Below are 24,100 nucleotides of genomic sequence, written 5' to 3'. Positions count from 1 at the left end.
ATGTCAAAAATGTCAAAAATGTCAAAAATGTCAAAAATGTCAAAAATGTCAAAAATGTCAAAAATGTCAAAAATGTCAAAAATGTCATAAATGTCAAAAATGTCAAAAATGTCAAAAATGTCAAAAATGTCAAAAATGTCAAAAATGTCAAAAATGTCAAAAATGTCAAAAATGTCAAAAATGTCAAAAATGTCAAAAATGTCAAAAATGTCAAAAATGTCAAAAATGTCAAAAATGTCAAAAATGTCAAAAATGTCAAAAATGTCAAAAATGTCAAAAATGTCAAAAATGTCAAAAATGTCAAAAATGTCAAAAATGTCAAAAATGTCAAAAATGTCAAAAATGTCAAAAATGTCAAAAATGTCAAAAATGTCAAAAATGTCAAAAATGTCAAAAATGTCAAAAATGTCAAAAATGTCAATAATTTCAAACATGTCAAAAATGTCAAAAATGTCAAAAATGTCAAAAATGTCAAAAATGTCAAAAATGTCAAAAATGTCAAAAATGTCAATAATTTCAAACATGTCAAAAATGTCAAAAATGTCAAAAATGTCAAAAATGTCAAAAATGTCAAAAATGTCAAAAATGTCAAAAATGTCAAAAATGTCAAAATTGTCAAAAATGTCAAAAATGTCAAAAATGTCAAAAATGTCAAAAATGTCAAAAATGTCAAAAATGTCAAAAATGTCAAAAATGTCAAAAATGTCAAAAATGTCAAAAATGTCAAAAATGTCAAAAATGTCAAAAATGTCAAAAATGTCAAAAATGTCAAAAATGTCAAAAATGTCAAAAATGTCAAAAATGTCAATAATTTCAAACATGTCAAAAATGTCAAAAATGTCAAAAATGTCAAAAATGTCGAAAATGTCGAAAATGTCAAAAATGTCAAAAATGTCGAAAATGTCGAAAATGTCGAAAATGTCAAAAATGTCAAAAATGTCAAAAATGTCAAAAATGTCAAAAATGTCAAAAATGTCAAAAATGTCAAAAATGTCAAAAATGTCAAAAATGTCAAAAATGTCAAAAATGTCAAAAATGTCAAAAATGTCAAAAATGTCAAAAATGTCAAAAATGTCAAAAATGTCAAAAATGTCAAAAATGTCAAAAATGTCAAAAATGTCAAAAATGTCAAAAATGTCAAAAATGTCAAAAATGTCAAAAATGTCAAAAATGTCAAAAATGTCAAAAATGTCAAAAATGTCAAAAATGTCAAAAATGTCATAAATGTCAAAAATGTCAAAAATGTCAAAAATGTCAAAAATGTCAAAAATGTCAAAAATGTCAAAAATGTCAAAAATGTCAAAAATGTCAAAAATGTCAAAAATGTCAAAAATGTCAAAAATGTCAAAAATGTCAAAAATGTCAAAAATGTCAAAAATGTCAAAAATGTCAAAAATGTCAAAAATGTCAAAAATGTCAAAAATGTCAAAAATGTCAAAAATGTCAAAAATGTCAAAAATGTCAAAAATGTCAAAAATGTCAAAAATGTCAAAAATGTCAAAAATGTCAAAAATGTCAAAAATGTCAAAAATGTCAAAAATGTCAAAAATGTCAAAAATGTCAAAAATGTCAAAAATGTCAAAAATGTCAAAGATGTCAAAGATGTCAAAGATGTCAAAGATGTCAAAAATGTCAAAAATGTCAAAAATGTCAAAAATGTCAAAAATGTCAAAAATGTCAAAAATGTCAAAAATGTCAAAAATGTCAAAAATGTCAAAAATGTCAAAAATGTCAAAAATGTCAAAAATGTCAAAAATGTCAAAAATGTCAAAAATGACAAAAATGTCAAAAATGTCAAAAATGACAAAAATGACAAAAATGACAAAAATGACAAAAATGACAAAAAAGACAAAAATGACAAAAATGACAAAAAAGACAAAAAAGACAAAAAAGACAAAAAAGACAAAAAAGACAAAAAAGACAAAAAAGACAAAAAAGACAAAAAAGACAAAAAAGACAAAAAAGACAAAAAAGACAAAAAAGACAAAAAAGACAAAAAAGACAAAAAAGACAAAAAAGACAAAAAAGACAAAAAAGACAAAAAAGACAAAAAAGACAAAAAAGACAAAAAAGACAAAAAAGACAAAAAAGACAAAAAAGACAAAAAAGACAAAAAAGACAAAAAAAGACAAAAAAGACAAAAAAGACAAAAAAGACAAAAAAGACAAAAAAGACAAAAAAGACAAAAAAGACAAAAAAGACAAAAAAGACAAAAAAGTCAAAAAAGACAAAAAAAGACTAAAAAGACAAAAAAGACAAAAAAGACAAAAAAGACAAAAAAGACAAAAAAGACAAAAAAGACAAAAAAGACAAAAAAGACAAAAAAGACAAAAAAGACAAAAAAAGACAAAAAAGACAAAAAAGACAAAAAAGACAACAAAGACAAAAAAGACAAAAAAGACAAAAAAAGACAAAAAAGACAAAAAAGTTATTGTTTTTACAAATTTCAAGCTTTCAAAAGTTATTTATTGATTTTTTAAACAACTAGCAACTCCCACTTTAGAGCGCACTCAAACACCGTCGTCCAAAACTCGGCCAAGAGACAGAACACGCTCTCTTATCGGTGCCAAGCCAAGTCAACCCCAAGTCAAGTGATTGTCGCTCACTTGAGTTTTCGAGCCCGTTTCGCTAGTTCAAGTTTATATCTTGTCCGGTTGTCTCGTTGTAGTTTTTTTTTCAGGCTGAATTATGTCAACGCTAAAGTTATCTTAAAGTTTCGTTTCTCCCAATCTGCCGGCTGAAATCTTGAAACTCAAAACTGCACTTACCACTCTAGATGCACTGCTCTAGTGCAACTGCAAGAAGGTCCGCATGCACGGCTCGGCCGAGGTTTGGACACTTGTCTCTGAAGGCAACGGCAAATCTGGAATCGAGATAAGAATTTAAGATTAGTTTGAATTGCGTCAGAAGGGAGAGGGGGAAGGCGAGATTTGGCTATTAATTACGCTCTTTGAGCGTAAATAAATTTGAGAGTTGAAATCTGGAGCGCGATAAGATAACTTAAGATTTAAAATTGTAAATTTTAAGACGAAAACAAAATTTATGCAAAGTCACGCGTTTAATCCTCCACCCTTTCTAGCTTTATTTTTAACCACATTTTAATGAAATATGTAACCCCGGGCAGACGGTAATAACAAAATTCATGTCATTTCAATAACAGATTTTGTTAAAATAACAGAAACTGTTATTGAATATTCTTGCAAATAATTTTTGGAAGAAAAAATAATAACAGTTTCTGTTATTTTAACAAAAAATGTTATTGGGATGGTATTCAATTGGAAATGTGGAATAAGATAATAATAACATAATGAGTTATGTTTTCCATCAAATTCCATAATAACAGGAATTGTTATTGGTTTGATATTCCACTGGAAATCTGAAATAAGATGATAATAACAGTTTAAGTTATGTTTTTCCATTTCATTGCATAATAACAGGAACTGTTATTGGTATGATATTCCATTGAAAATGAGGAATAAGACGATAATAACAGTTTAAGTTATGTTTTTCATATTGTGACACAATAACATGAACTGTAATGAGTTTGATATTTTTCGGTTCTGCAACTGTTGAACAAGAGAAAATCTCTACTAATGTCCATAACAAGTCAAGCTAAAACCATCAGCTTCCCGAGCAGGAGGTCGAAACAAAACCATAACAGAAAAATAATATTATTTATTTTGTGTATCAAAATTGGAACTGAATCTTTTAATTTGCCAAAATTTAAATTTAAAGGTATCAAAATATTTGTTTAAAAGCACATATCAAAATATGTGAATCAAAAATATATTTTATAATATTTTTGTTACTGTGGATTTTTTAATATTTAGATTCCCCAGTGCTCTCTTAAGCTAACTAGACGGAAAACCCTCGGAAAAACCAGCAAGCTAAGTACAAGAGAGCACAGAGGCATCGATTTTCCAACTTTTTAGTACATATTTGTGCCTTATTTATATCCACTAAAAGTATCGCTGTCAAATATCACTCAAAGACCGCTCATGGTAATTTTAAAAACATTTGCTGAAAATGCTGCTTAATAATCGTGGTTTATTGGTAAAAGGAAACGTAAATATGGTAAAATGAAGACTTATTTTATTAGGTCCTAAAAACAAATGTAAACTTTGAGTTTATCTCGCTCACACCCTATGTCAATGTTCATTGGAGTTCTTCTCCTACTTCTTCTCCTTTTCCTCCTTCTCGCCGTCCCTACCATCTTTCTCCTTCTCCTTTCCATTCATCTTCACGTACTGCGCATCGGTAAAATCCTCCTGGGCAAGGTCCGGCAGCAGGTTCAGGATGTCCTGCAGCTGGTACACGATCTGGTGGTTCACCGGCAGCTGACCGTTGTCGACCGTTCAGCAGGTAGTTCTTGATTTTGCGCAACTGTGAGCTTCAGTTCGCTGGCTGGTGATCTTATGCGTCAAATTTCCGACGGTCGTGTCCTTCATGTCCCGCAGCAGGAGTTCCACGCCCACCTCTTCCACTTCCTCCGCCCAGTTTCACTCGGTACGTGCTCAAAGGTCTTCGACGTGGGACTGCCGTCGTCATGCCGTCGAGCACCGAGTATTAGCTGATCCGACGCTCATTGATGGAGATTTCGTTCTGGCACAGCTTCGGGCCCGTGTGGTTCCAGCCGACCAACCGTTCGCGGACGTTCACCTTTTTGAAAATACCGTACGAGTTCTCCAAGTAGTCGTGGTCCAGGAACCACACCGATTTGTCCTTGTCGTCCTCGTCGGAGGGGACCGCAAAGCTGTCTGACACGTCCAGCACGCTCTTGGCCCTCCAGCAGCCGAGCAGCTTCCGTTTAAAGTGGTCCACCACGCCCAGCAGCACCAGCAGGTGCACAATCACCTTCGTGACGCTCGTTTCCGACAGCATCTTGGTTGCGGGTTAGCTTCCTCGGTCAGGCGGAACAGGTTCTCAAAGATTCCAGCGGGGTTTTGACTCAAATTCATGCGGACAATGTTTATTTTGCCACCGGTAAATCTGAGTTTCAAAATTCGGATGATGATTGAGATTTTTCAATTTAGTTTGTTTTACTGTCAAACGTCTGTCACCTTGTCCCTTCAAATCAGGGTAGGATTGAGGGGATATCTGAAAATTCTTACAGATATTTTAATACACTTTTACAGATTTTACAGATACAGTTAACAAAACAGATTCTTTTACCCATTTTGGAGTATACTCCAAAATGGGTTCGAGAAGAGTTATCACAAAGATGGCTTTCAAGTGAGTCTATGATGATAAAAAAAAAATGATGAATAATTGGTCGCAGTGGTTTCAAGGCTCTACAAAAAAAAAAATGATGATAAAATCTATATTATATTAATATTTTTGTTTATTTTTGGTATGTTTTGTTTGTCAGGGGGGTTTCACGAACTTGATACATGCAATGTTAACATTGCCACATTGAACTATATAAAAAGTAAGGAAATTAACATCTATTTCAGAAACAATATTAACAATCCAAAAATAAACCTTCGAAAAAAAAACTTCATATACTTACACACTTTTACGCTCATACGATTATTCTTAAACAGTATAAATGAATGCCACATTTAAAAAAAAAAAACTTTTATGTGAGTAATAACGCACAACATTACTTAATTCCACCGAACAGTGTACGTATGTTTACATTCAGTCTGCGCGCGCCGCATAAACAGCAGCAGCGGCAGCAGCTGAGAGAGTTGTCGCAGTAGGCTGTGTTTGTTTGTCCCGTCGTGCCATTGTGTGTGTGTTTTGTTTACATTCACCCAGAGGTGATTGAATCGTCGGCGGAGGAAAGTGGAAAAACCTCTAGCAGTTCCTACCCACCGTTTCATTGGACAGCAGAATCAGTCCACCGCCTCAACCGAAGCAACAGAAGCTGAGTTTCTCGATCCGATCGTGAGTTTTGATTGAAAGGTAAGCTATTGTTTTTTGTCTCTTGAGTGATTGTTATTATTAGTTTTCGAACTTATTGGATAACGCTCAAAAACAAAACAATGTAAATGGGCCAATGTCGAATGGTACCGTCTATCCTGCTCATGTCAGTTGATGTTTACATTAGGAACGAGCAGGATAGACACTGTGTAAACTTCGATATTGGCCCAATTACAATGTTCTGCAAGTTATTTTGCTAGAAATGATCTATTTTTTTATTATACTTTTTGATTTTAGAACGAATCTGAGGAAATCATATCGCTGGGCATTCCCATACTGAAATTTATTAGCAAGGACTCGACCGGAATTGGATTATTGCATGGAACTGTACTCGCTGCCGTCGTCCCAGTTTGAGTAGTTTAACTTTGAGTTTAGCGATCACAACTACCGGTAGGTTCAAATATTATTTGAAAAGTTACAGTGAGTTCAATAGTTTAATTTCAGGTACCACGATGACGGTTCGTTAAGTCCGTTGCCATCGGCGGCGAGCCACTCAATCCCACAGGATGCTTCCGTCATGTTCTCGGATTCTCCGCCAACGACGCAGGTCTTTATCGGGTTCCTGCAGACAGGCGCAAACACGTTCAAAAAGGACTTTTATAACCTCAAACTGACCGGTAAGTAACATCTTGATCACCCTTGACATAAGCTTAACTTTTTTTAAACTCGCTCCGCAGATCGTGAGTATCGCGTGCTGTACGAAGCGGCCAAGTGCATTCAGAAGTCGTACAAGGGGCGCAAGAGTCGCATTACGGAGCAGGACAAGGTGCGATCGGCGGCCGTCGTCGTCCAGAACTACTACCGGCGGTATAAACAGCACGCGTACTAACGCCAGATGTCCAAGGCGGCCGTCAAAAAAGTCCCAAACCGGTGGAGGTCACTAGGCTGTCACGTATGGCGTGAGCGGCGCAGTGGACAGTTTTTCGGAGGGGCGTCCAGGTCGACGGAGCGTTACTGCAAGAAGCAGCATTCGCCTCAGCAGCAGCATCACATGAACAATCAGGATGGTTCCTCGAAGGAACCGAGCCCGTCGAAACCGTTTTGGTGAGTGGTGCAGGACTTCATGTAGGTTGTATGAGACTTAGGGGATCTTTTTTTGCTAACGAACTTATTTGCAGCGAACTCAGAATCAAGCCGCAAGGAAAATTTAATAATTTATTATGAGACAATCGATTAATATATCATTAATAATATCATTTTGAAACGCTCTTTTGTTATTTTTTATGGCAGCAGTCTTAGTCAGTTGAACGAATTAAAATATGTTGGACCTCTGGTTTGTCTAGTGAGTTAGAGTTATATCATGCACACATGCGGAATAGTTTCACAATTCACCGAACTACTACGCGTCCAGGACATTCCAACAGAAAGTTCAGCAAACAGGACAATCAAACGACTTAAGACAGCGCTAGTTCCGTGCAAGAAGAGAGTAGGTTGTTTTCAAATGATTAATAATTATTTCCAACTTTTTTCAGAAAAGCGGTTTTCAAAAGAGTTACAAACGCCGCCTTAAGAATATTATCAGATTTTATCTGTGGAGATGAATATCACCAACACGAGCATCTTTAGATAAGTGCATTAATTGTTTTCTTTTGAAAGAATATGACACTTTGTGATCATTTTTATTAATTTTTAGGTTGAACAGCAACTAGGACCAACAAATCCACTCAAAAAAAGTAAAATTTAACGGTAAGTCAGCACAGTTTTAAGTCTTTAACCAACACACTAAAAAGTTAAAACCAATGAAAAAAATTGCGAGTTGTGTATCAAAGATACCTTTTTCAAAACTTATTTGATATCAGCATGAAAAGCATTATTTTTTCTGTTACAATTTTGATATTTTTTTTATCAGATTCAGATTTCTATTTGATAAAATAATAACAATTTTTGTTATGCAATCAATCCATATAAATAACAGTTTTTGTTATTTTGGTGCTCCCCATCCACCGGTCAGAATAACAAACCTTGTTATTCTATTGTTCTGGATTCTATGTTATTAGTATGTTATTGAAATAACAGAGCAATAACAATTTGAGTTATTTTTCGAACAAATCTTTGTTATGGAAATTTGTTATTTTAACAACTAATCCGATCATCCCAATAACGGATTTTGATCTTCTCACAATATCAAAAACTGACCTTCTCAAGTTATTTCCGTCTGCTCGGGACGAGGGAAGCCCAACTAACCATCACCACCTTCATCATAATCCCAAGGTCTCTCATTAGAGAGGGAGGGGCAAGCATTGTGGCAAGTGCATCATCATTATTATGCTTTGTGCTGTACTAAAACTGAGGGAAAAAAGCAGTAGTGGCATCCCTGAGGCAAATTTTTAGTGACAACTTGAAACAATCGTTTGATGTTCAGTGTTCAGTTTGAGCTGTTTCATCAAGATCAAATCTTGATTTGACTTTTTAAGTTTTTGCAAAAAAAAATGATTCTCTATTTAAATTAGGAAACTCAATAAACACAACTTCATCTCATTCCTAATTAAGCCAGTTTATGACAATTTAACGACCCACACAAGCATGCATGCTTTATGAATTCTCGCAACTCTGTTTACTAATATAGCTGTCAGGTGCTGCTTGAGGCGAGAGGGGCTTTCAAAATTAATTTGGTTTGCGGTTTTATGACCACTTTTAATGGCGCTGTCAATTCTGAAACAGTGCAGAATAGAGAGGATACATATGATTTAGAAGCTTTAAATGATTGTTGATCAAATCAGTTGACTCAGCATTTTTCCACTTTTGCACATAACAAACACAGATGGCAGCACCATGTAACGTCATCTCCCTAAGCAAATTTTCGTTACCACAACGGTTGATCCCTTAGGCCATTCACCTTCCCAAAAATCGTCCACCTTTAAGCGAAACTTACTTAAGCTTACTGCGGAGAATTTCCCTTATCCTCTTAAAAAAGGGGAGCATCATCAATTCTCGTCTTCCAAATCCCTTACTCTTCTCCTCTGAATGGTGTTGAGAATCTGGTTCAGATTGATTTGGTTCTACTCCCAATTGTCAATTCCTAGGAGAGTTGGACTTGGATAACCATCACATAAACATGACGAAATCCAGACTACAACTCGCTTAAATCACCGTCTCCAATTCTGTACCAAAACCGGAAATGGATTTTATTTGTATTTTTTTATATTTGGCTCAAACTTTGTTGGGACCTTCCCCATGACCAAATAAGCCATATTGTGTGATTTGTTCACCCATACGAGTCTCCATACAATTTTGGTAAGATAAACATTCAAATATCAAATTTTAGTACCAAGAACATACCTTAAATTGGCACTAGAAAAATAAATCTCTTCAAATATAATTTAAACAGTTTAAGGTTAAATTGAATAAAAATGCCCAAACTGCAACAACAGAAGCAAAAGAAGAAAAATGATTCAAAATTGACCGAAACGCATTATTTTAATTTTGTTTTATGTCATCAATTATTGGCGATCGATTTTATATCAATTTCTGGGACCATTATCGGCCGTTATCGAATTCACTTTGACGGTAATTTTGAGCAGTTGCATCGTCCGCAAACTTTTGTTTGTCGGCTTCCGACTGAAAAAAGAGCCGTCTAGTGTCGTAATTGTTTGCAATATTGAAATGTTTTCCAGCAAAGTGGCGCTAAACGATACCAATTTTATCGTTTATCCTGCTGCAATTTGCAGATTTCTCACGAGGTTGAAATTGGTTCGTATTGTGGAATTTCATAAATCTGTTTTACTATCGACTTCCAGGAAAAGTAAATCAAAATCATGTCTTTAAAATAAAACAAAACCCAGAAGAAAGCCCCTCTCAACCTCATTTCTCTCCAATCAACAAAATCTTGCCTCGACCAAGTCCCGGTCTAGTTCTATCCGTTCACGGTAAACACTCTGGAGAGGTCGATTGCAAGCCCGCCTGAATCGGTTCGATTGTTTACAAACTTACCCTGGCTCTGTTTGCTGATGCTGCGTGCGCAATTTGTTTACATTAGACTTGTTTAGATAAGCCCGGCTTGGTTTGACTCACGGGGAGCAAAACAATCGGACCCATTTATGAAATATATATTAAGCAGCACAAGTACGCAACTAAGTCTCTTTCTAAATGAATCCGATCGTAATCGGTGGGCAAAACTGACAGTCGGTGAACTTTCCAGCATGCATGAGTTGAAGGAGAAAGAACGGCTTGCGTAGGCACCTTCTCCTGTCAACAGAGAGATATTCGTAAAAAGTAGTTGTGAGCCAGCATCTCTGATCAGAACACAGTAAAACACATCTGGTGATTGAACGCACGAGAGGTGAACTAAAGGGGGCATTCTTGAATTTTGAATCTTTTCAAATTCTGAAAGATTTGGTTTTTTTAATCAACGTGGAAATTGCTCACAGAATGTCTTAATTTTTTGCATCTTTTTTTCCAATTTGATTCCAAAGATTTGATTGCTCTCAACGAGTTGGTTTTGGACTCAAAAAATCAGAATATGATTATAATCGATCCAACATCGAGCGAAACCTTCTTGAGGATATTATGGAGAATTTCCCTTCCCCTTAAAAAAGTAGATCATCAACATTAGTATGCGAACAACGAAAAATTTCATGTGTAATGCCATGTTCGAATTTTATGTGTAAAAATAAGAAACTGAAAAAATAGGAAATTTTTTTTTTGGTTCGTGATTCGATTATCCGAAGTCCCATACAAACCTTCGGATAATCGAACTTCGGATAATCGTAACTTCGGATAATGGAGGCTTCGGATAATCATTTTGTTTAAAAAATATCGATAAAAATAGTGGACAATAGAGTTTTCAAAAATCTATTTTTTCTGGACACCATAATAACCTTATTCCAAATCATTTTTTATCCAGAATATTAACTGGGGACCATCCATAAACCACGTGGACACTTGAGGGGGGGGGGGTATGGTGATTGTCCACGATCCATACAAAAAAGTTTTTTTTGCATGGACAATTGTCCACGAGGGTGGGTAACATATTCCCAAAAAAGTGTCCACGTGGTTTATGGATGGTCCCCTGAGATTTTTCTCTCGGCTCTTGCCGGGGTCGAGGGGGAGGGGAGGAGCAAAAAAGTAAAAAGAACATATTTTTTAACCAGCCTTATTTATAAAATTTAATTTAAAAAAAAAAGTGCTTCAATGGGTTATTCATAAACTACGTGGAAAACATACGTCACCACGTATAAATGTGTTTTTACCTAAAAATCATTTTTTTTTACTTCTGGAAGAAATACTTTTAAGCAAACTTATATCTATTTGCGTGAAAAATATTATCTAAATATTATATTTTAATTTACAATTTTCAAATAGAATAATCAAATCTGCTGAAAAATTGTACACCAAAATCTTGGAATACATTTTAGTCATGAGTTTTTTAAGTTGATTTTAAAGGTAAAAACAGATTTTCAGATCTATGCTTGGCTGAAAAAATGCTTATATTTTTCATTTAAAAAAAACTATTAAAGGCAAAACTTTGAAAAAAAAATTGTTAATTTATTTTAAAGTGAATGAAGAAAAAATGTTAACTTATTTGTTGAATGTTATAGAACAAAAATTTGATATTTTTTTATGAAAATATGTAATTTTTCTGTAAATGGAATATCGAGAGTTCTACACGATTTTTCAGAATTTTTCGTTGAATGGAAACATTGTTCCTGAGGCAAAAACCTTATCGAAATCCGGGTGAGCCTAAACGTTTCCGCAAAATTGCGCGGGATACACTGCTCTAGAGTGAGTGGGATAGGCAGCTTCCCAAGTAACATTTTTAACCCAACTAGCCATCACCTAGTTTTATTAAGGTTTTATGGTAGCATCTTGATTGCTTAAAAGTTTAATTAGGGCATTCGAAAAAAACGAAGTTGACTTTATAGCTGTCGGCCACCATTGCTAGTACCAACCACTAGTGTCTTCCTTTTTATCTACAAGGACTTCGCCGCCCTGGGCTCCTAGGTGTATGGAAGTATGGCACGGAGCGACGGCGCCGAATACCCATATTTACACAAAGAATTTTAGAGCGCCCGCCGCGGGATTCGAACCGGCGACCTCTGGATTGTGAGTCCAGTGCGCGGTCCGATTGATCCACACGGGGCATTCGCCGCAACCAATAAGCAAGAGCTAATTAATAGGTTCTAACAGGGTTTTATGCCTCGGACACAAAACCTTGTGACAATAAAAGCTAAATGCCTTTCAATAAGGTTTTATGATTGTTTTAAGAAAGTCTTGAAAACCCAATGGCAATGTCATGCCAAACGGTTTTATCGCATGCTTCTTTAAAACCAAGGGTGTTTTAGCTGTCAAGTGCCATTAGGCATGCAAAAAGCTTAATTTAAACCACAAGCTCCTGAAAAAGCTTTAGCAGTGCATAAATTTGGCGCTAAACGCATGTGAATTGACCGCCATCTTGGTTGAAAAAATAGAGAACTGAGAAATTTGATAATTAATATTGCGATAAATGTTTATAAATAATTTGAAAAAAAAATTCAATGAATTGCAATAAAATATTTTTTTAAATAAAAACTATGATTACAAATAATGATTTTTTATGAAGCGAGTTGATTTTTTTGGCTCTATCTCCCCTACATTTATCAATAAAATTTCAACCGCAGCTGAATTTGAGCCACCAATTGCGAGAAATAAGCTTTCAAATTATTTTGATTACCTCCAATATCTATTATTTATCATCGCCATTTTTGCAAACCATCTCCATTTTATCATTTGGCAAGACAAAGACTTATTTTTTGCTAAAATAAAACCTATTTGGCAAAAGACGTTTGAAGGCGTATGAAATGTGATTTTTCCTTAACTCCTGACTAGGTTTTAACAAAGGTTTTATCAAGGCTTTGAGGATGTTGTTAGGATTCAGTTGTAAAGCCTTGAACTCCTATGTAGGTTTTATAAATAGGCCGTGACAACCTTTTGCGGAGGTCCTTTTGGGTTTTAACAGAGGTTTATCGGGGTTCTATTCTTTTGGGTTTTAACAAAGGTTTTATAGCGGTTGTGACAGCTTTGGTAAAGCCTAAAATGTTACTTGGGTATTGTCATCCAGATGACGTTATATTGAAAATTTACTACGGAACTGTTAAACGCGCGTAAATAAGCTGTGGTGAGTAAAAAGCTACCGTGGTGAAGTAATGATATTTCAAATTGACCGTTAAATTGGTGATAGATGGATTCTAGAAGCGATTAACATCTATTTGTCTGTGTTCTCATAACCTTATAGGAACCTTTTTAAAGGGATTCCAGATAATATTATAAACACGATATTTAGAATTTCACAAAAAAAAGCAAAAAATCATGGTTTTCAACATTTCATTAAATTTTTTGTGTTGTTATGATCTGCAAAAAAACATATCTCTTTCCCCTATTCAACACAATCGGCTTCATTGCACAGCATAGTTTTGTGATGAGAGGTGCATAAAAACGTACTCGCACATAGTCAGTTAATGTACGCAGCAGGATGGCTTCTTTCGCGTTCGTTGACATAATTTGTCGCATATCTCTTACAAGAAGAGGAGAGAATTTACTTGAACACACAGTCAGCCCACTTAATGCTATGAGACTCTGAACCCGGCAAGACACTAGTAATTACACATCCGTGAACACTGTTGAAAATGTTTGGTTTTGTTGAATATTTTAAATTTTTTAGTTAAAAAAATATGAAAAAAAATAATTTTTACAGTCCTCAAAAAACCGCCTTCACAGACTTTTGCCCTGACCTGGCGCGTACAACAGATGGCGTGGTGTCTCGCCACAAGAGAAACGTCAAACCAAACCCACAGGCACACTTTCAGACCACAGAAAACCACACCGCAGCCTACTTACGCTCTGAAGAGTCGTGTGTCATAAAGCCTTCTTGGTTCGTAATGAAATTAGACGACGACGAGATCGAGCGTCTACGAGCGCCTCCTTGGACCATGTGGTGACACTTGGTCGGATGAATAGGCCCCTTTTTTCTCTTAAAAAGTTATAAAATTATGATACACACCCCTTCCTCCAAGCGGCAAGCTGGTCTCACGACTTGTGGAGCAAGTATTTATTCGTTAATTAGTAACTATTTAGACAGTGCCACTCGCGTAGCAGTTGAGAAAAGAAGGCAGATCTTGCGGAATCATAACTGCCGCAGAGTTTACGAAACAAAACTAAGTCAGCTATTATGGATGTCTTTGAACCAAAAAGAAGGCCTATTGTGTTTGGCTTGGGAAACTCAGAAAACATCATAATCCGTAGTTGATGGCTTTGGCACGTTTCGTTTAATGTTTGGTGGAGAGGAAGGCATAAAATAACACTATTGTTGGAAAATAGTAGCTCTATGTTTTGAAGACGTTTTTGGGGTTGAATGAGGGATTCGAAAATCATTACAGGCACTAAACTTATTAAACGAAATTTTGTAATTCCACTGAAATGATGTGAGTTTACAGTATATTCAAACATATCAAAATTTAGCTTTTCTATATTTTCTAAGCTCCACACAGTAATAGAGAACATAGTACTCGACGAATGTGGTTAGATTCTGAGTCAAAGAAATATGTATAATATTACCTTGAAACATGTAAATTTACATCTTTTTGTGTAATTGATTTTGTCCTCATAAGTGGAGGCAAAATCACATAAAAAAATAATTTTATTTTACATCATCAAATATTCAAGAGTAGATAAGATAAAAAAAATTCAAAGTATCGACCATCTTCAAAAAAAAAATAAAAGTTGTGTCTACGTGGTTTATGGATGGCCTCTAAAAGTACAGAAATTTATGCCAAATAAAAATGTAAATGTAATGTAAATGAAATGTAAATGTAATGTAAATGTAATGTAAATGTAATGTAAATGTAATGTAAATGTAATGTAAATGTAATGTAAATGTAATGTAAATGTAATGTAAATGTAATGTAAATGTAATGTAAATGTAATGTAAATGTAATGTAAATGTAATGTAAATGTAATGTAAATGTAATGTAAATGTAATGTAAATGTAATGTAAATGTAATGTAAATGTAATGTAAATGTAATGTAAATGTAATGTAAATGTAATGTAAATGTAATGTAAATGTAATGTAAATGTAATGTAAATGTAATGTAAATGTAATGTAAATGTAATGTAAATGTAATGTAAATGTAATGTAAATGTAATGTAAATGTAATGTAAATGTAATGTAAATGTAATGTAAATGTAATGTAAATGTAATGTAAATGTAATGTAAATGTAATGTAAATGTAATGTAAATGTAATGTAAATGTAATGTAAATGTAATGTAAATGTAATGTAAATGTAATGTAAATGTAATGTAAATGTAATGTAAATGTAATGTAAATGTAATGTAAATGTAATGTAAATGTAATGTAAATGTAATGTAAATGTAATGTAAATGTAAATTTTAGTTTTTAAGTGTTTTATTTATAGTTCGACACATTGCCATTTCGAGGATGATTCTGAGATTCCTTAAAAATAAATGTTTTGACGTTACGAACTCAGATTGCCGAATATTTGTAAACAGATCGTGCAATTGAGCACGCCTTCCATCCATTGCACGTCTTGCACCGAGATGCAACCAATCAAACTCCCGAATTGCTCCAATTTGTGTTTACAAGAAAACTGCGCCTCGAAAATTTCCCAAACATCTCACGAATTCTTGCATCGATTACGCATTTGGAGCCATTAAATTGGCCTGTTGAGACGCAATAAGCGCACGTGTTCACACGTATGTTCACTGCCGCGATGCATTTCACACCGAGCTTGTGCATGAAAATTGAAAATTGTTCGAAGCAGTTGCAAGTCAATCAATTACCGACTCTCTGTGGCAACAGCAAACCGTTTTGTTTAGAAGGCCGGTAGATGTTTTCACACCGATAATTTCCACCTTTTATTGGCCGCACCTGATGCGTTTGACGAAAAAAAAAGGTTGATTGTGGGGCTTCTAGTGTGCGTGTGCCAATCGTGTTTATTGGATGTTCTGGCAAGACGATATCGACACACTCTGTCCCAGTAATAGCAACATTCCAGAGGGGCCTCTGGAAGTCGTAAAAGTGCGATAAAAGAGAAATTTTTGATGAAGCCGCAACAGTTGTTTACGAATGTTTTGGCTACCGGTTGCACTGGAGGAAAACATGTGTCTTAATTTAGATAAAATTTTACGGAAATGTTATTGACTTTGGTTCCAGATATTTGAAGAAAAAAGTCTACACCCAAACGAAAAAACTCTGACATTCAATGCTATAGTAAAATCTTTACACTTGTTGACAGTTTTTCTGTCAATTTATGCATTACCATAGCATGTTGACGTTCTGCCTCTACCTTACCATTTAGCCGTAGTGGAGCAGTGGTAAAGAGATGGTCTAGCAATCAAAGGGCACGGTCTCAAATCCAGACCGAACAAGTTTTTTTTTAATTTCAAAATTTATCGATTTCCCAAGCAATTTTAAATCGCAAACAAAGCCACGTCACTTTCCAGCGATTATTGACGCGTTCAACCCAAATCAGTCAGAGCCATTCTTCAGCGGTGAATAGCGCAAAGTTTTCGCAAAACCTTAACGCACCTCAAGTCTTTGTTCAGCGAAGGTTAAGCCACCGGCGGTGGCGTTAATTTGATACTCTCCTCTTCACTACTGAACGAGTAACCTTCATTTTTTTTGTTAGAGTTTTACTTTGCTGCTCTTTCGACCATTTCTTTTCATGACTTTATTACGGCGAGTTAGTTTTACCCCAGCTTTTTTTTCGCGCAAGTCTAACTCGATAAATGGGAGAGTCTGCCCGTTGTTGTTGTTGGGGGATAATTATATGTAATTTTGCTTGCTCTTTCTCTGTCGAGCGGAAAATGTGGCGCAAAAAAGTTGCGCAATTCTACTTTGTATGTTTACGCATGAAGTAATTAGTTTTAAAATAAGATGATGAAACCTAATTTTTAAGTTTGTGTTTTTAAGTCAAACTTTAAACTACTTTATGAAAGTTTTTCGAAACTTCAAATGTCACAGTGTAAAAGGTATAGTCTTACCCTTTACTTTGGTGAGTGAATCACCCAAAATGAATGAAAGAGCTCGGAGATACAAGCGTTTAAAATCTTTCACTTTTGCGTTTCACCTTCTCTTCTCAATTTTCAACAAACTCTAAACGAACTGGACACTAATTAAACCTCTAATCGGATGAAACGCTTATCAAAACATAATTCAATCCTCCTCCAAACCAGTTTCTAACCCCATTTAACAAAGTCCACTTGCATCAACGAAAGTCGTGTCGAAGAGGGGTTCTAAAATTCTAACCTGGTCACCGGCGGCGACGATGACGACGTCTGTCTGACCAGCGGCAGCATCCACAGCCTAATCCCATTAGGTCCAATTTCCAATCCCATCAACACGGTGTGAAATCACCGCCGGCTTCGGGTTCCCGAGCGAAGCTACGCGAGTGATGATGATGAGGATGGTTTTGGATTGGATACAATTTTATCAGCGCGTCAATTTCGAGCAGTTAAGGGAAGCGTTGACCGGTTAGGGTGGTGTGGGGAAAATTTGGATTTTTGTTAAAGTTCTTGGAAAATTGGTCACAGTTTTAAAAATAGTTTTCGAGCACTTTGACAGCTCTAATTGGACTTTTCTCAGTTTGATAAATAACTATTAACAAAATTTAAAGAAAAAAATGAATTAATTAGAGTGACACCAAAGTATCATCAACCATGTAAAAGCAGTTTAGTACTTCTTCTAGAAATTAAATCAAGCAATTAAATTTCTTAAATTTTACAAGAGATTATTTAACAATGAACAACTTTTAAATTCTATCTGAAGCTTTAAACAAAATTCGAGAAATTTTTGAGAGTAAGCTGAACTACTACTCATTTTTCAAATTATTTTATAAAGAAGTTAGAATTTTTTAAATACATTACAGTACTTTCAACAAAATTCAAGCAGTTTCACCGTTTGAGCTGCTCAAAATGTTAAAAAGAATAATTTTATAATTTAGTTTTGCATTGTTTTCCTAATTGAAAGTTTTTGATTTTATAAGCAATTTTTAAACCAAATTCGGATTTCATTTAACAGCCTCATGATCTGCTCGAATTTTTCATTATAAGAAAAGTCCTTTGAACATGTTCACAATAATTTTTAAATTTTATTCAAGCAATTTGACAGTTCTATTTTCAACGTTAACTGCTCGAATTTTGCAGTCCAATTTGTTTTTACCGAAATTCAATCTGTTTAAAAAGTTGATAAAGTACTCGAATCGTTGTTATACTCCTTACACAATTTTAGTAGAATTTTTCTAAAAAAATGGCAGAGTTCACAAATTTTGAGTTATCTCTGCCGTTTTCACATAAATTTGATCCTTTATTACAATCGATGATCTGCTCGATTTTTTCTCTTTGAGACAGTTTTTTTTAAAGAATGTTTAGAATGATATCACAATGTGATCAATAAAAATTCAAACTTATTCTGTTGCAATGAAAACTACACGAATTTATCATTAGTACGACACCAATTACTTCGCATTTTACAAATTCAATTTAAATCAGTTGATTTACGCTAAATCGATTCGAGTAGTAGAAATGAATGTTCGCTCGCAAGAAATACATTGAAGCAAAAAAGCAAAAACCGCTCGAATAATATTATTTAAATTTATTTCTTACGATCGAGCTCGATTTCGTTACGCAATGAAAAGTTGTTGACAGTACTGATCGAATGTTTTATCACAGAAACAGACTTTTGAACGAAACTGCAATTTTTTCAAACATGTTCGAGCAGTCTAAAGTGCAGCTAAAATTTATCTTTTTAAAGAAATCATCTTAAATTCTACTCATTTTCAAACGCATGAGTTTTAAGTAATTTTTTCGAGCAGTTTTTGTTTGTTAGGATCCGAGTGAATTTTGAATGACCTTACAATAATTTCAAACCAAATTGAGTACTTTGAAACTCTGGCAACTGACTCTAATTTTAAAAGATTTCACAAATTTGAAATTTTGTCAATAATTGTATCTTTATTCGAGCAGAATTAGTTCTTATTTTTAAAACGGATCATTTCATATTTAACAAATCTAACGAAAATCAAAATCAGCTCACAAATATTTTGGTACTCAATGAAAGCATTTTGAGAGTACTGCTCGAATGTTATATTACAGATACCAGATTTTGAGCAAAATCACAATGTTTCAAACAAGTTCGAGCAGTCTTTCAGTGCAGTTTTTCTCGTTTTGAAAGAAATCGTCTAAAATTCAACATTTATTTTTTTCAAATTCATAAGTTTCTTTAGATTGTATTGAGCAGTTGTTGTGTGTTATGCAAACTGTTAAAAACATAAATTTGTCAACAGTTTAAACAAAATTCGAGCAGCTCTTGACCATTAACCGGAAAGGCTTATTTCTCAACTTTAAAAGGAATCATTTTATGTTTAGGAAATCTTGTAAAAAAAACAAAATAAGAAAAATGTGCTTTAAGCAGTTTTTTTCAATTCGCAGAACTGCTCGATTTTTAATGGAGCACTTTCATTCGAGCAGATTTTGCATTTAACTATTCTTTATGGGATAACTAAAATTCAGTACTCCATTGAAGATAGTGTCTTGAACTAAATATGAATGACATTACAGTATATTTAACAGAATTCGAGCAGTTTAACAGTTTTATGAGCAAAGCTCGATTTTAAATTTTGCAGTGTTTCGAATAAATTAAGAATTACAAAACAATATATTTGATCACCTTTGAACAATTTGACAGTTCTGCAAGCCTTAGAAAAACTGTTCGAACTTTAAATTAGTGACAGGCATCATTTCAAATTTACTCAAAAGCACTTCCCTTGAGTTTGCATTGAACGCTCATAAACATCTGCAAAACTAACGTTTGAGTTTGTTTACTAGGAAACTGTTTCAATTTCTAAATTTTCTCAAGTTTTAAAGAAAATATTTTAAATTCTGTACATTTTCAAATCCAAAGGTTCGATCGATTGTTTCGAGAAGTTTTTGTGTTTTAGGAAAACTGCAGGATTTTAAGATTTGAATTAGTTTTGAATAACATAACTATAAAAAAATTATAATTTAATCAATAGTTTAACTATATTTGAGTAGATGTTGGAATTTCCCGGAATTGCTTATTTCTCAATTTTAATTGGAATTAATTCAAATTAACAAATCTAAAAAAATACAACCAGCAAAATTTTCTTTGTGCAGTCGCAAAACTGTTCGATTTTCAATGGAGCATTTACATTCAAGCAGATTTCGATTTTTTGTACTATGTATTCTTTATGGGATAACTGGTACTTCTACCACTCGAATCCGATACTTCATTGTTGATAATATTTTAAACACATTATTTTCAACTGAATACGAGCAGTTTAACAGTTTTCTAAGCTCTAGAAGTGGTCGATTGTTTATAACACAGTATTTTAAACATTTTTTTGAATTACAAAAAAACTTTTTGAATCCCATCTGAGCAAATCGACAGCTCTGCCGACCATAGAGAAACTGCTCGAATTTTCTATTTGTAAAAGAAATCCTTTCACATTTGCTAGCAAAACGCTTGCTTTGAGCTTGCACTGAAAGCCCATCAACATCTGCAGAATCATGCACTTGACTCATCTTTCACTCAAAGAAAAACGTCCCTCTCAACCTGGGATTCTGGGTTAAGAGATGAAATACACACAAAAACCATCTGTCATTCCCCGCACCCGAGAACCAGGAACTCAAAGGAATTCCATCTCTGTCTCTATCTCTTCACTTGAATTCTTACGTGTTTTGAATTTCTTCTTCTACTTTTTCCTCATCCTCGCGCCGTCGTCTACTTCTCACGATCCCAAACAGGAGATATGCTGCATCATATTTTATTCCTTTTTCTCTCTCACTTATCTTTCATCCCGACGGTTTTAGGGGTTTTTTTTCGAGTCGCACAGCCGGATCTTTACGCGAGCATAATGTTGCTCCTTTCTTCGGCGGCTCGTTTGAGGGTTGAGGGAGGTTTGTTGGACTTTTGCAAGATGTCAAAATTTCGTTGATTAAGATTTTTCTCTGTGTTGCATGTTTTATGTTGCATGACGATTGTTGCATGTATAATGTTGCATGTCTGTTGTCTCAAGTCTCAGTTAACCTTTTTTGCATGTCTCTTTTTGAATGTCACATGTCACTTGTTGCATGCTTTTTGTTGCATGTCTCTTGTTGCATGTCACATGTCACTCACTAGATGTCACATGATTAATTTTTTGTCGCATGTTACTTGCAACATTTTGTTGTTGCAAGTTTACAAGTTGCATGTCTTCTGTGACATTTTTTATGTTGCATGCCTTCGGAATCATGTTTTGTTGCATGTTTCCGACCTTGTCACACAAGTTACGCCAAAACTAGCTCCCTCTACCCTAATCCACTTGCACTTGCACCGCCGAGAGGGACCATTTTTCTGGCTGGTTGATCTCATCGTAAACACGACGTTTCAGGGCTTACTCTCTGGGTGGTGGTCCCACAGATGTTCAGGGGTTTTTTTTTCTGTGAGAATTTTGATTTCAAGCGGACAGTCATTTCACCGCCGACGAGACACCGTTGACGATTACGCGTCTCCCCCGGATGTGTCCAATCTAACGGGCCCATGTTTGTGTTACCAACGATTCAATTTTATCAATTTTGGTGCGGTCAATCGGGCTTTTTCGGGAATGGTTGATTTGTTTACCAGTTTTGACATAAAATTGAAGCTTCGAGACATGCAACAAAAAAACACGTAGCAAAATACTTGTAACATGGACTTGCAACACAAGACATGAGACAAAATTTTGTCATTTCTACATGATACACGAAACATGTGACAATAGACATGCAACAGGTGACATGTGACAAGGCATGCGACAAAACATGCAACATTTTTTTTAAGTTGAAATTGAAAATCAAAAAAAAAATCACTTTCACCTTAATGAAAACATTTAATTTTTAACTAATTAAAAAAAAACAACCAAATCAAAAAACCGCACAAAGGTGTTTGCGTTAACCTTGACTTTTAAATTGCAAGTGAAACACACGAGGAGCTTCCAAGACACACAATCATCAATCTTTTTCAAAACCCCATCAAACCGCCGGCAATTAAAGTCGATTACCGACGGCAAACAAGAGAAACTCCGACAAAGAAACCGGCTACCGCGCACAAAGCGCGTTTTTGAACGCGCCAAAAATCAAGTTAACAAAAAAATGAAGAAAAACAGACGCCATGATTGCGAAAATCGAAATTTACTCTCTCGTCCATATCCGAATAACCAAAAACCTACGAAAATTTCAAGGTCCACCACTTGACCGTGTAGCCGCTTCCGCTCACACGTGGTCGAATTTTACAACTTTCGGAAGATGGAAAAATGGAGTTTCCTAATCTCAAACATTCACGGCTTCTGGCCACGGTTGCCTCACTGCAACAAATGCTGCCTGATGATGAACAAACCTTCTCGCTCAATTTTTATGGGGCCCTAAATGTGCGATTTTTGGAAATAGGGTATAAGTCTGAATTTTGGTCTTTGAGAAAACAAGATTTTTTTGTCTCGTTTTGTTTCTTGAAACTTGTGACAAACGACTTGCAACACGAGTCAAATCTTGTTGCACGTCGTTTGTCACATGTTACTTGTCACATGTCTAATTTTGCATGACATTTGTCACAATTCTTCTGATACATATTTTGTTTTTTTTTTCTTTTCGTAATCTTGTTTTAATAAAAATTTTAAGTGAAAACTTGTGAAATCAACAGCATTTTAAAATTTCCCGAAAACCGGAATAATTTTCAAAAATGTCACCAACAATTGGCCACGTTACCCCGTTGACGGTTTAAAAGTCCGATTTTTCAAGTGCACTACTACTAGGCGCCGATAGTCGTGCGTGCGTGCTGCTTAAAATGTCTGAAAACAGCAAAACATCCGCCGCAAAATGTGTGTGTTCAATCGATCATAACTTGGAAATAAACGATAATAAAAAAAACCTCAAGTGGTGGAAATTGCTTGTTCTAGCATGTTTTTTTTTTTTTTGAAATTGACGAGGTCTGGGTTTTGGTTGGCTGGAGGAAATCTGTTTTCGAGTAAAGGTCAATAGAATTAGTTTGAAGAAGGTTTTGGGAAATCGTAAATTATCGGAACTTGAGCTTATTAATTATGAAAAATTGTGTTAGCGTGGTTGGCGAATAAGGTAGTCCTACTTCATAATAAATAAATTAAATATTGATAAGCTTTACAACAGATCTGGTTGAGCAATTCCTTATTTTATTTCGATTCATTTAGATTTTGATTTTTTTTAACGGTTTTTTTTATATTATCTTTTAATTTCAATTGTATTTATATCTAGATTTTTTTTGGATTAGGTCCTATAAACATATGAAAGACAAAAGTTTGTTGGTCCTTTTCAAAAAAAAAAAAACTCTGGATTATCTTTTTGTCGGACCAGATTGACTCTTGAGTTATGTGGTCCTTAAATGCAAATAAATAAATAAATAAAATATATCTTCTTTTTTATTTTTCTATTCATCTCTGCTGTATTATTTTTTATTTTTGTATTTTTTTTAGTTCTAACAGTATAAACCTTTTTTAATTCCCGCACTTTTTCTGAATTTCTTTCGTTTTTTTCTGCACAAATTAGCACTTACTCTTGTCTTTCTTCTATCTTTATGCTATTTTGTTATTTTTTGATCTTATTATCCTTCATATTATTTTATCTATCTTTTGTCTCGTTTCTATCTAAATTTGCAAGTTATATTCTTCAGATGCTTTTAGTTTTTGAAATGTTGAACTGCTTTTTTGTTATTTCTTCTGTTAATTTAATTGTTATTTATATCTTCTGTTCGATTAAATTTTGTTATTATCTCTTTGGTTTTTTTGTTTTTAATTTGTTTTTTTTTCTTCAACCTGTTAGATATTATCTCCTTTAATTGCAATTTTTCCTCCACTTATTTCTGTCTTTCTTCTATCTTTATGCTATTCTGTTTTTCTTCTCTTTTTCTATCTTTTTATCCTTCTTTTTCTTTTTATCTTTCTTTTGTCTTGTTTCTATCTACTTTTTTCAGTGATTAATTTGATTAACGCTTTTATCTTTGGTTTTATTTCTATCTAACTATCTGATTCTTATGTCATCATTATGACTTACTTTATTTTGTCCTTATATGACATACTTTTTCTATTCTTCTTTATTTTAAGACTTTTCGTGAGATCGTATATGTTTATCTTCCTGCTGTCTGATTACTGTCTTTCCGTTTTTACTTGTTCTGTTAGTTC

The 24,100-nt window shown here is 34.3% G+C and overlaps 1 protein-coding gene, 1 long non-coding RNA gene and 1 pseudogene across 2 annotated transcripts in view; 1 reads left to right on the top strand and 2 right to left on the bottom strand.

The window, feature by feature from the left end:
• LOC128093047 (uncharacterized) overlaps positions 1-24,100 on the bottom strand; it is a 107,368-nt gene that overhangs the window by 29,943 nt on the left and 53,325 nt on the right. Inside the window, exon 4 of the long non-coding RNA XR_008212192.1 lies at positions 2,769-2,863. This is a non-coding gene — a long non-coding RNA (uncharacterized LOC128093047). The remainder of the gene's footprint in view (positions 1-2,768; positions 2,864-24,100) is intronic.
• LOC120414510 (26S proteasome non-ATPase regulatory subunit 7-like) lies at positions 4,075-5,078 on the bottom strand (annotated as a pseudogene).
• On the top strand, positions 5,672-7,113 carry LOC120414513 (abnormal spindle-like microcephaly-associated protein homolog). The gene is made up of 4 exons (XM_039575720.2): positions 5,672-5,907; positions 6,163-6,315; positions 6,370-6,542; positions 6,603-7,113. The coding sequence occupies exons 3-4, from the start codon at positions 6,443-6,445 to the stop codon at positions 6,752-6,754; spliced, it is 252 nt and encodes an 83-aa protein (XP_039431654.1). The 5' UTR covers positions 5,672-5,907; positions 6,163-6,315; positions 6,370-6,442; the 3' UTR covers positions 6,755-7,113.

The sequence above is a fragment of the Culex pipiens genome, chromosome 1 (genome assembly GCF_016801865.2).
Source record: "Culex pipiens pallens isolate TS chromosome 1, TS_CPP_V2, whole genome shotgun sequence".
Taxonomy (NCBI): Eukaryota; Metazoa; Arthropoda; class Insecta; order Diptera; family Culicidae; genus Culex; species Culex pipiens.
The sequence above is the reverse complement of the archived record's forward strand: the minus strand, read 5'-3'. Positions and strand labels throughout refer to the sequence as shown.

Bases quoted from the DNA above. Each gene is read 5' to 3' on its own strand.
- LOC120414513 (XM_039575720.2), top strand. From the start codon at position 6,443: ATGTTCTCGGATTCTCCGCCAACGACGCAGGTCTTTATCGGGTTCCTG. The intron at 6,543-6,602 runs GTAAGTAACATC...CTCGCTCCGCAG, and splicing joins TTATAACCTCAAACTGACCG to ATCGTGAGTATCGCGTGCTG.